This window comes from Oxyura jamaicensis, chromosome 4 (assembly GCF_011077185.1).
Source record: "Oxyura jamaicensis isolate SHBP4307 breed ruddy duck chromosome 4, BPBGC_Ojam_1.0, whole genome shotgun sequence".
Lineage (NCBI taxonomy): Eukaryota > Metazoa > Chordata > Aves > Anseriformes > Anatidae > Oxyura > Oxyura jamaicensis.
This window is the reverse complement of record NC_048896.1, coordinates 85,382,776-85,395,942: the sequence shown is the minus strand read 5'-3', so window position 1 is coordinate 85,395,942 and position 13,167 is coordinate 85,382,776. Positions and strand designations below refer to the sequence as shown.

Genomic DNA, 13,167 nt, shown 5'->3' with positions numbered 1-13,167 from the left:
TCTGCTCTAGACTAAACAAACATAGCTCCTTCAACCCGTCTTCAAAGTTCATATTTTCCAAACTTTGTATCAGTCTTATTGTTCCTCTTTGTACTCTAATTTGTCAACATCTTTCTTGTGTTGTGTTGTGCCTAAACTAGACAAAGTTCTTCATCCAAGGTCTCACTGGACAGAGAGTAATTTCCTTTGTTGTCTGTGACACATCCACTGATTTAAAGTTTGCCATTTTTGCATTGCCACCCTCAACAGTGTATTTTACCCTTTCCTGTTTGCTATCTTCAGCAAATTATAGACATCCAGATTTCTTCAAATCATTTAAACAGGCTCCAACATTTTGCTATGCAGGGCCCTGTTTGAAATCCCTTTCATTTATAAAGTGTGACATCCCAATAACTAATTTTCATTTTTTTAGTAAATCACATGTTCAGGTCATAGAAATGTTGCGACAACATCCCATATTCCTTTACAGGAGAATGTATGATGTGAAACTGTTACACATAGTCTGGCATTTATGATTTCACCTTCATCCACTGTCCCATTAGATAACGTAGTTGTCCCAGAAAACTCTTTGACATATGAGTTCTAAAACCATTTACCATCATCTTGGTATCAATACTGCCAGTTGCAGTCTCACACTGTTGGCGCATAACATGTCATGTTTTTATAAAAACCACTTGTGAAGTCTTTGGGTTTCAGAGGAAAGGTGGGTACCTAGGTTAGTGCTACAGATTTCACAAAGTTTAAGGACAACAGTAATCTAGGAATTGCAAAGTTATCACATCCAAACTGTAGAGGCTTTGTGTTTTTGTACTGACATCCTTATAATAATAAAAAAGTCTGCCCAAGAGCAGCCTCTTGGGAGTGAATCAAATTTGTATGTTCTTTGGAAAAGGGTGTGTGAAATAAATCTGTAACAAGATCTTTTATTTTAATAAGTTCAATTATAAGTACATACACTTATTTCTAAGTGATGATATAAGCCTCTGTAATAGTGAAATGGTTTATTTGCACAGTGAGTTCTTCCAGGGAGTTTTATTAGTTTGTTTTTATTCATGAAAGATGAAGTTAGGGAATGAACATGATTTTAATGTACGGTAATGTATGGACTAAATGGAAAATGATACTTGACTCCACCTAGCAAAGAAGAGCCACCTCCCCTTAAAGGACTGAGCATTCAAAAGGGAGAAAAATAGCTTCAGGTTATTTTCAGATGTTTTCTAAAACTGGATGAACTTAATCCACTTTGTTTCCCACCATTTATTCAAAAGTATTGCCACAGGGCATAGATGATTTTCAACACTGATATAATACCACACCCTGTAGTATGTAGTATTTACTAGCAACTGAGCATGCTAGTAAAAATGCAGACATTGGCCAAGATTGTTTCTATATCTAAGATGCTTATACATGGCTGACTGTAAGTCTGGGGAACTCAAGGGTCATAACTGCTTCTATATTCCATGAGGTGTAACAGCTATCTTGTTTTCCATCTATCTTTTATAGTGATCCAGTCCTCTTTCTACTTTATGAAAATTAGTTTTGCAGTCATAGAATGGTTTGGGTTGGAAGGGACCTTGAAGATCATCTAATTTCAACCCCATTGCCATGGACAGGGACACCTTCCATTAGACCATGTTGCTCAAAGCCCCATCCAACCTGGATGTCACTTTAAGCAAAACAAAAATAGTGCTAAAAATCTTAAAATGAGTTGTATGCTTGCAAAAAATAGAAACATGAAGAATTTCTGAGTTGGAATATGAGAAAAGAAGTATCTAAGACCTTGAAAATAATCAGGTTATCCCAAATCCTTGTTCTGCCATCTTCTACCTTGTTATGCCTTTTTTTGTACACGTAGTTTTCACCAAAGACTTCACTGGGGAGTATAGCTAATGAATGCTTAAATCTTAGTGGCCTGCATTTTCTTCAGTTAATAATTTAAGCCTCTACTTAAACTACATGACTGCCAGTGTAGATAGTGGTTTTAATGGCTTTGTTCTTTACTTGCTCTGGCCTAACTAATCAATACCACGAGAAAAAATTATAATAATTTTGAAGAAGTGATGAAGATATTAAGGATATGTTGCTCTCTTGTGCTTGTCTAGTTCACAAATTTAAACTTTTTAAGTCTGAAAGGAACCATTTGAATAACTTATTCTAAACATTTCTGTTTGATTTTCATTGTTGAGCAGGAATAAAGCCAATAGAAGCAATGCAGTGAAACTGTATTAGACAAAAATGAAAAAAAGTGAGGATCTCCAAGTGTCCTGAGACTGTTTTTCTTATGTTTGAATTCTCCAAAGTACTTTGACCACAATGGAAAAACACTGCTGATTATCCCACACACATTGTTACTTTAATAAAACACCAGACTAGACACATATTCTGTTAGATGCTCATAAGACTATTTTAAACTAGCTGAGTGACATCAATAATACATGCGCTTGCTTAATCTGAACCTTTATATTAAACTGTTTCAGCTTTAAGTTAAAATTTCTAAAATTACAAGAACATAAACAAAAATATGCCTCGGTAGCACTTTTGAGAACTGAAAAGCATTCACAGTTTCCCTTATAAATTAATTCAGGGGAACTGAAGATTAAATGCAGAATAATTTTATCCTGATAGTCTATCAGTTAGTCATTGACAAACCGTATGCAAAGTTTCTGCATAATATAACAAAAGTAGTGAAGAATCCAAGCTGATTTTTTTTTTTTTTAATTGCACTACACTCAAATCAGCCAAGCATCAGCTTAACTAAAATGTAAACAGAGCAGACACTATCGTGACTTACAAAATCTGGAATGGAAGAAGACTACAAAAATACAAATAAGCCAATGAAGGATTACATTTTTTTTTTTTTTTCCCAGCAGATAGAAATAAAAATTTCTGTAAGATCTTGAATAAAATGGAAAGAGAGAATGGTTTTAGAGCATGCACTCATAACCTCGTTCCAGAATAAGACCTCCCTAATGGGTTTTACAAACCAAATCCTGCAAAATGTGGCCTACTCTGTAGCCCCCTTCCCAGTAGAGCCTCTCACAATTTGTACAACAGTAAAGGGGAGGGAGAGGTCGTGGAGAGGACAACCAAGGAGGAGGATTTGCAGGAATATGCCAAAACTTTGGCATCCTGTGGAGCCGTGTTCCATGCGGCTTAGTGAGGACACAATGCTGAGAAAGTCTCTCCAGTGTGTCCATGCCCACACAACCCGCTCCTCTAGACTCTCACATGGGAAAAGAACCACACAACAGAGCTGCTCAGCAGCTATCGGATGGGAGGAAGATCGAGTGTCTCAGCCCACATACACTTGCTGTTTTCCAGGAGTCCCTTTGACTTGGACCTTTATGCAGGACCTCAGCATTTCATTCTAATCTCCTGAGGCAAGGGAATGTCATGTTAGACACGGACTTTTAGCCAAATCTCAAATTGTTAATTTAACCCAGAACTGGAGTTTTATTTTAATGGAGCTTAACTGATTTACGTGAATTGAGAAAGTGGCCTATTGTCCAAATCAAAATCCACATCTCAGCAACTGAGTAAAATAAAACCTTAAATTGTGCATGCGGAGGTGCAAAGGCAGCAATATAAATTTTTCTTAATGCTCAATCTAAGTTTATATTAGATTTTGCTCATTATAAACCATATCCAGTGTATTTTTATACAAGGCCAAGAGATAGTCTATCAAAATTTACTAAGAAAAGGAAGATAATTCAGAAAAGATGAACAAATGCATTGGAGTAATCCAGGTACAGGTTTAAAAGGGAAGTTCAGGAGAGGTAAACATGGAGCTTGCAAAACTGAAGATATTTGCATGTTACAAAGACAAAGACCACAGAGAAACTGTACAATGCCTTAAGTTTTACCTCTTGTCAGTTAAAAAGGATGTATTTTAGTCTGTATAACAAAAAGCACCAAGGAATTCTGAAGGCTCTAATATATCATTGCTGTAATTGTGGGTTACTGGATGTAATGCATCAGGGATAGCAACTTAAAAAGTAGTTCCCTTCCCATACGATCTTGGTATATGCTACATCAAAACTAACTTAGCTATAAGGGGAATGCTAGGCAATAATCCTTTACTAACATAAATAAAGATTGATATGGGATACCTGCAGTCTAGAAATGCAGTTATTAAACATTGTTAAGTACTCAGAAAATCCACTAACTAATTTGTTTATGCATGTTTACTGTTGTTTATACAGTGTTTACTGTTATGATACAGCCTTTGGCAGCATGGTCAAACATTTTTCTCCCAAATTCTTTCTCATTTTGGCCAGAGGGTAAGCTTAGCTCATACTTCTAAAACTAGTCTCTTATTATCTGATGCAACACTCCTAGCTTTATTTCCTTTACCCTTGTAACTGCTTGAAGCATCATGGCAAATCCTACTCAATTGTCCAAGGTACAAGTAGCTCAAGCTCTCTCAGTAAGCACTAAGTTTTGGTAGCACATGTCAAAACATCTTTACTACACACGTAATTTTTTAAAAGCTTATGATAGGAATATTTTTAGATGGGAAAAAGTCCATTCCTAAAGCAACCCCACTTTGCTGCTCAATCCCTGTAAAAGGGGGGACAGTAAAGCTTTGTAGAAAACAGGTAACCAGACTTCAGTCAGTTTAAAATAAACATTGACCAATTAGTGTACTTTTTTTCCAGACTCATTCTTAGAAATAGGAATGATTTGTTTCCAGCATTAACTGGTATGTGGCAGATACCCAGGATTCAGCAAGGGTGATGAAAAGTCTGGCAGACCTAAAAACAAATAAAGATGGTGGCTAAAAAAGGAAAGCAATAGAGCAAATATAATTGGCAAAAGGTGCAACATGGACAACTTTTCTCTGCTTTAATAAGAAATTGTGATTCAGTGACCCAGAAAATCCCAGACACAAATTTATACACGTTGATCAACTGGCAGACAAAGAAAGGAAATTGGTAATCTAACAGGTGATTCTATCCAAAAATTCCACATATCTAAGAAAGAAGAAAAAACGTGTTGGAAACAAAAGAGTCTGCAAAAATCTGTTAATAAAAGACAGAATTTCAGGCTAAGATACTTACTGACACACAGCTCAGTTTTCCTGAAGCTTCTTGTAATCACAAGTCTTTTGAGATTCTAGCAATCATATTGTTATTAATAAGTAAAATAAAGTGAGAAACTTAGAGTGATTGCTCTCTGAGATAAAAAAAATAATATTCAAGTAATCTAATTATAATTTCTTTGTAGTGAAGAACATTTACTCAGCTATATGTTTGCATGTGAGACTATTGTTATCTATGGTATGCAGGAAAAACAAGAACAACATTTTTATATAATGTGTAATTGACAGACCTACAGCAGAGCATAAAAGAAAATAATTTTTGAGTTATTTAGTAAGCAATTTACAATTGTTTTTTCGTGAGTTCAATTCATCAGTATGGGAGAGCACAAATTTTAACTGAGTCTTTATACCATGTAAATCTTGACCAATTTGAGACAAAGGTTTAAGATTTAAATAAAATTGCAGCATAGCACTTTTAGTCTACCAGGCAAATAAATGCAAATAAATACAAGTATGTCAAGAGTTATGAATGCAAGAAGTAATGCTTTCTACCAGTAGAGGGGATGTATTTGTTTGCTGTCCTGATTCTTTACAATCTAGTTGTTTCTAGTTGTTTCTGCATAGTTAATACTAATAGCAACTTTGGAAACTTTGAAAACATGAATACAAAATTACAGAACCACATTTTACAATGATTCACCATACTTCTATTACACATTGAGGATCAAGTTGCCTCAAAAACCAATATGTCATTCATGGCTGAAGTTGCTCTTTAAAAAGAAAGTAAACTAAAATTAGAATTTACTTCAGAATTTCAAGCAAATATGGATACTTCCCTACATTGACACTGAAAAACAATAGTTTTTCCATTGATTTTTTTGCATGTTATTAAATGGATATTAATTGTTGAAAATAAATTATGGGAAAGTGAAGAAATTAATTTGGGAGTTCTGTACATCAACAGATCTATGCCACCAATTGCCATAAAAACACACCTCCTCTATGCCTCCATGAGTATTCATGTCTGAAGGCCAAAATGAACTCCAGGAAAAGGTGATGATATTTTGTGTCAAGGTCATTTCTTGGGTGTTTCTTTCTATGTCCTAATGCCCATAGGGCATTGCTTTTTGATATTACACAAAGTGCCCAGTTATACTGTGTTAGAAATCCCATTTTAAGGGAGAGAAAGAAACAGGTATGTTGCGTCTCACACACATGGCCTATGCTAGAAAAGGCAGGCACACAGAAATGTATCTACATTTGAAGCAGAAAATAAGCAGGTGGATGATGTCAGTAATAATTCTTGGTAAAGTTCTTTCCAGCTTTGCAAATGGAATGGCTTCTGTGAAGCTTCTCTTTTCTCACAGTTTATAACTTAACTCATATAACACGTGCTTTTCTTGTTTTGTTTTTATGATGTTTAACAAACAGCCAGTGGTGTTAGATATAGTTCAGAAAATATTCAGAAGGGAGCCATGATATTTTTAAAGAAGCAGAAATGCTCCATTAATCATATGCGTCCAACTTCCAAAAAAATAAATTCCTTGCAATGGTGAAATTCCCTTCTGTTGACTTGGCAAAGAAGGAATACTTTGAGAGCAGATTTTGTACATCTGGCACATCAGGAAAAACACCTGCTGAAAATTTTCAAGAGTTTCCCAGTGCATAACTCTCTAAAATAATTGTGTCTAAATACCACGTAAGTTTTATGATAATATAAGCCAGAGTAATCTTGTTTAGTTTGCTTCTCTTATGCAAAGAGTCAATCCATTTAGTGGATCAGTGCACTGCAAGGGAAACTTAACCTGCCCACTCAGTGATCAAAGTGCTGGCTGGAAAAAAATCTGCTGAGAAATTCATTATTATCTTTCTTCTCTTCACCATCTGAAATAACAAAAAGAAAGCAAAACAGCATTAGTAAAATATTTAGGGCAAAATCTCCTTTTCACATCAGCAGACATTAACACCATGAGGGCAATTTATATGTACAAAACTGCTACCAAATCTGCTAATAGCTTTAGTATATTTTCAAAAAAAAAAAAAAAAAGAAAAAAAAAAAGAAAAAAAAGTAGTTTGTCTGATCTCTATTTGTTAACCATTTTGAATATCACTGCTTAGTGTACTATAGCACCAGGCTCATACAAAGGAATTCCGATGGCATTCATCTTAACAAAACAGGTAGCTGTCACAAGTTGACCATTTTAAAATAACACCATCAGTTTGCAGTGTGTGCCTGCCTCTGGCATCATTTTCTAAGTTTCTCTTCTAACTCAGTATTCTATGTTTGCACCCCAGTTTTCTGAGTACCAAATAAAGACGTGCAATACCTCAAAGGTGCTGACTTTATCTAGGTTGGCTGTGGACAAGTCAGTTACAAGAGCTTTCAATATTTCAAAGTAGTTTAAAATTACCTGCAACTCTTTTTACTCCTTGCATGTGCTCTGTTGCTTTCCTGGAGTATGTTTCTTTTGTGGAAGAAAGCACAGATGCTTGTCTGGGGAAGATCAGTTTCCCTTACTCTGGTAAAGGGGCTTTACCAGAAAGGTCCCTAGCAAGGACCTCAGACATCATTTTTGAAGGGTTTGGTTTGGTTTTACTAGGTGATAGCTTTTGCTTGGAAAGGAAGAGTAAAGGAGGAACCATGTGCTGCTACATTTTCAGATTTCTGAATTCTTTCCTTAGCCTCCAGGGCTGGAGACCACTTACTTATTTAAAGCTAGAGAGTGCCACCGCGTGGCTACAGCTTTTTTAGGCTAGCAGTGACAGATTTCGGTCCTTTAACTAAGGTTAAGATTGAATGGCTTAGGTCCTGCTAAAACCAGCATGAAGCAGGTGCAACTTCTCTGAAGAGGCCAAAATTGCAGGAAAAAAAAAAAAAAAAAAAAAAAAAAAAAAAAAAAAGTGGTATTTCTACTCTAATAAAATTAATTAAATAAATAATGGACACCCAACATCCAGGAATTCTGTGTGCCAGTTTCTAATCCAGAGAATGTATGTTATACAGAGGTGTTAAATGCAAGTCCTTGAAAACATAGGTGGTGGAGCTCAACCTTCCTTTACTCCAAGGTGAATTCCTGAGAGGACAAGGTCGAGCTCCCTATCCATGCACACCCAGAGGGCATGCAGAATTTGGCACATCTTTTTATCTAACCAGAAGAGATGCAGAGAAGGACCAGCCCCCAGCCTGCTGCTGAGAATACTCTGTATTTTCCTCTTCAGAAAGGTGAGCTTCTACAGGTTGCAGAATGCATAGAGGGGTCAGGGAGACCCCTGTTCTTTAAGTATTCTGTACAATGATCATGGTATTACCATTCCCTTCTCTCTAATCCTCCAGCCTAGTCCCATTTTCAAAATGAAGGGATGGCACTTGACATCCATTCCTGGAGGAGCAAACACCACAGGTGTGTGCTTATATTTGTCAGGGTTCTAGGTATGTAGCTGCTCACAGGCACCAGTTCATAGCTTCTTGGAAATAAAAGCTTGTTATTTTTTAAATTCAAGCAAAAATACCTGGTGTGCCAGTAGTCTGCAGAGTTTTAACAGCCCAGCAGGGCTTTTTGGCTCATTAAAAGAGTATCAAACTTTTTTCTACTGCCTGGCTATATAACTACCGTTGAGTCTAAGTCCACTGAATCTGCATCTGCTTTCCGTGTCTTTTTTTCATTTAGTAACCGAACATCCTCTTCCTCACTGGCTTTTCTAACAAACATCCTCTGCAGAGGTATGTTTTTAATCCCCATCTAGTAGGCATCCAGATTCCATGCTGTTCTGCCTTTTTGCTTCATTAAGCTTGAAGAATGTTCTGCCAGTCACCTAGCCTAAATTGATCATTTACATAACAGCTGTGGCAAAACAGAGTGGAAGTCTGATTATTTGAGACATTATATAGACTTGCACCAGAGAGCATGCCAGGAAATATTCATCTCACCCACCTGCAGAATTCTGCTTTGTAGCCTGCTGGCCAGACCCAGTACACCATTCTCTGATGCGAAGGGGAGCATAGCCATCTGACAGCTGTCTTCCTGAAAGGAAGATGAATCCTACCACTCCTTATCAAAGGGAACACAACTAAATAGTAAAATCATTTAGCCCAGATTCAGTTCCTCCCAGAATTTGTAAATTCCAACTTTGCCGTTCAAGTGCATTGCATTTATTCCCCACAGAATCATAAAATGATGTTGTACTTTCTGGAGAAAAATACAAAAGTCTAACAACTTTTGAATACCTAAATGCCATTCAGACCTCTAATCGAAATGCAGCTCTTTGAAGTTCCATGCCTATGGATCACTTTAACCACATGGAGTAGGAAAACACAGGATTTCTTTCTCAGAGCAAGGGGATAGAATTCAGGTGCTACCTTTTCAAAAGTTAGCTACATTTTTCAAGCTGTTCAACTGTCTTGAAGGCAATGCCCAAGAAATGGTTGTTTTAGACACTGCACAAGCACAATTTAACATTAAAGAGTGAATTAGTAATGAAGGACTGGATTGCTGTGTGTCCTGGTTTCAGTTAGGACAGAGTTAATTTTCCTCCTAGTAGCTGGTAGGGTGCTGTGTTTTGGATTAGGATGAGAAGAGTGCTGATAACATGCTGATGTTTTAATTATTGCAGAGCAGTGCTTATACCAAGCCAAGGACTTTCCAGCTCCTCGCTCTGTCCTGCCAGCGGGCAGGCTGGGGGTGCAGCAAGAGCTTGGAGGGGACAGACCCAGGACAGCTGACCCAAACTGGCCAAAGGGGTATTCCATACCATCTGACGGCATGTTGAACGATATATAGGGGTGGCTAGCTGGGGTGGGGGGCTGGCTGCTCGGGGTTGGGCTGGGCATCGGTCAGTGGTTGGTGAGCAATTGCATTGTGCATCACTTGTTCCGTACACATTATTAGTAGTAGTACTATTATTATTGTTGTTATTATTATTTTCCTGTCTTAATAAACTGTCTTTATCTCAACTCACAGGCTTCACTTTCACGTTTCTCTCCCTCATCCCAGAGAGGGAGGGGGGAGGGTGAGCGAACGGCTTTGTGGTGTTTAGCTGCCAGCCGGGTTAAACCACAACACTATGAAAGCAAAAATCCTGTGGAATCAGGGCAACAAAAACTTCATCTAGTCTGAAAGCCCAATGGAGAGTAGACTGCCAAGCACTGAAAAGCAAGTTATTTTACAGAGAGCAATATCCACAATTTTCGCAGCTCTATGGGGAGATACAAGATTTACAGGAAATACAAGATTTCTGTTGAGTTTTCAGGCCAAGGCAAGGAAGAGGACACATTTCCAATGCTTATTGAGACAGTATGACATCAGACTGAACGTGTTTATGCCTTTAGTGTAAGTTCCCAAGCTACCTGAACATTAAAACTTCCAGCTTTAGTGCTTAGTTCAAGTATGATTGCAAGTGTTCAGAAAAATTGAGTTAAATTGCTTTCAGCAGTACACGCTCCTACAATCAGGGGTCTGATTAATTGTCCAACATAATACTTTTTCTTTTTTAAAAACAAAGTGCTAAGCTATATTTGGTGAGTGACATATATTTACAAGCATACTCTATTCCTTAGGTGGAGGAAGTCAACAAATGAATGAAGAATTCACAAGGTCAGGAAGATGGCAAAAATCAAATGCCCGATTGCATGTGTGTAAAGTTTCAGAGTTTGCTGTGAATGATAGTTTTAGGAAAGAAAAAAGATTCTTGGGCAAAGAACCAAGACAATGGGAATACATAGCTACACAGACCATAAAATAAGTTGTTTCTTGCACCTTCACTTCCCCTAGGTTTGACGATAAAAAACAAAATACAATACGTACGTAGCTGACCCCTTCCCCTCCCCAACACCCCCCCCCCCCCCACTGGTTACTGAGTCTGTGTGCAAATCTTCCATTGAAGCTTCCATTCTTTCTAAAAACCCCTTAAAAATATAGCAAAATAAAGCAAAAATATAGCAGACTATGTTTTTATATGAAATTGATATAGAGAATGAAGAGGCATGATTTCAAAATTTCTCTGAATGTTTTAATTGAAACTTTAACAGACTTTTTTTGTAGATATACACATTCAGTATATATAATGTACAATTTCATTTCTAATAAAGCTTTAGTATGAAAATGTTTTAAGGCACAAAGATTTAGAACTACCAAAATTAACAATCTAGTATTTTTGCAACTAACATGAAATAATACATTTTTTCTGAATATAATGTAACTATATGTAAAATTGTAGGAAATGCTGTAGTAAGTCATTGTAGACAATACTGACAATTCTGAAAAAGGTCAATTAAAAATGTCTTTGAAAAGAGAGAGAGCCTTCACATGACAAATGAAATCCATGGAACAACATGCATATTACCAGAAACAACATGCATATTACCAGACTTCATTTCTGAGCACTGGTTAGTTTTTACTACATCAGGAATTCAAAAATAATTAGAGGCTCTGAGTTCTGCGGTTAGTTTTTTGGGAAATTAGGGGTGATTGCTAGGGAACTGGATCAAACCAATTCTCAAATACTGCATCTAGCATGCTTGTGCAAATACTTCTTTGGCATCAATTAAATTAAGTAGAGGTAGGTCAAACAAGAACTAGGTCATACTAAGAAAGCCAGTTTGTACGGAGTGTTATTTCTCTACAATGCTTTATTAAATACTTTTCATCACATATATGCATTGATCATTTTCCAATATGCAACTAGGCAAAAAAAGATAAAGAAAAATTTAGTATTAAAAAAGAATAAAGGTTGCTGGGTTTTGGTTTTAGTTCATAGGGTGATCCTCAAATAACAAATGCAAGGTAACAAGTAACTTGTCTTGCGATGCTTAACTCCTGCTCACTGCACATGCAGCATGAGACACTGAACTCATTCTGCATGCACCTGCCAAACCCATGCAATATTTCTCTAACTGCTTCTGTAATTGCTAGATTGCATTGTTTCAAAGTTGTTTATAAACTCTTATAACATTGATCAGGAGCTAGATTGATTCTTCTAACATTCAGCTCTGTTGCAAAGGTTCTTGCTTTTTGATAGAAGAAGAGAGACATTTCCCGATCCACAAGGAAGTTATGGTAGATTATTGCAAGTCTTGTATAAATCTTCAGTTGAGCTTTTTTATTGCCCAAGTCCATGGCAGCAGCAAGTGCTAAATGATAATAACCTGCTGCATCAAAGGGATCCTGAAAAAAAAATAATAATAATAAAGGTAGTACCTTCGTACCTTCTACAGTACAGCTGTGTAAGAGAACATCCAAGCTCAGTTTGTTCGGTAACAAACCAGAAAAATGTTGTTTCAGATCTTCTTCCACCTTATTATTTACATTCTAAATGCATAAATATTTAGCAAAATGATGCGATGAAACATTACTCAGTGTAATGATTTTCCACAGCAGTTTTCAGAAATTCTTACCTTAAGGTCATAGAATATAATGTCTCCTAAATTCAAGTACACCTTGACATAATACAATGTTTCCTCCTCAAACTCCAGGGGAGAGGAACAGAGGGACAAGGCCTTTAAATAAAAGTGTTCAGCTAGCTCACAGTGACCCAAATGATGATGGATGGCAGCCAGGCGATGATAAGCTATTCGTTCATTTAGCTGATTTCCTAATGAGATAATGTATGTATCAGGATAAAACCAAAGAAACAAAAGTCAGATTCTCTCAAACCAGGATATGTCTATAATATTTTGTTTTAGTTTATTTCTACACAATATTTTACTGATCAAAACTATTTTACCCCAAGAAATATATGGCCAAGTCTGCCCTTTTTCTTAAGAAAAATCCCACAGAATTTCTGATTTTTTCCACTCTTGGATTTGTCTGTCTCTGGGATTTTCTTAAATAACTGCATTCATCTCTTTCATGTATCACACGCTGCATATTTACAAAGAACATAGATTATTTGGAAGTTTTCAAAGGGGTAATAGATAATGGGATTACAAACTCCCTTAACCTTCCCAGTGAAAACTTCATATTAGAAATCTTATGAAAAAAGATCAGACTGATCAAAATGGTCTGTCTGTGCATGTACAGAGGGACTGGAGCATTCTTAATCAGTAGAACAGTTCTCAAAAATGAAGAATATCACTTTGAAATCTAGCCTTATTGTTTTTAATTACTTTTTCTTTGATCTGTTCACCAGCA

General features: G+C 36.6%; 1 protein-coding gene across 3 annotated transcripts in view; it reads right to left on the bottom strand.

The window, feature by feature from the left end:
- Positions 1 to 11,805: 11,805 nt before the first annotated feature.
- The window catches only part of SH3TC1 (SH3 domain and tetratricopeptide repeats 1), a 34,234-nt gene continuing 32,872 nt past the window's right edge, over positions 11,806 to 13,167 (bottom strand). For all 3 annotated transcript variants that reach the window (XM_035325537.1, XM_035325538.1, XM_035325539.1), the window contains 2 exons: positions 12,432 to 12,628; positions 11,806 to 12,201 (listed from right to left, as the gene is read on the bottom strand). In XM_035325537.1, the coding sequence (XP_035181428.1) occupies positions 11,971 to 12,201; positions 12,432 to 12,628 (428 nt within the window). In that variant the 3' untranslated portion in view covers positions 11,806 to 11,970. The remainder of the gene's footprint in view (positions 12,202 to 12,431; positions 12,629 to 13,167) is intronic.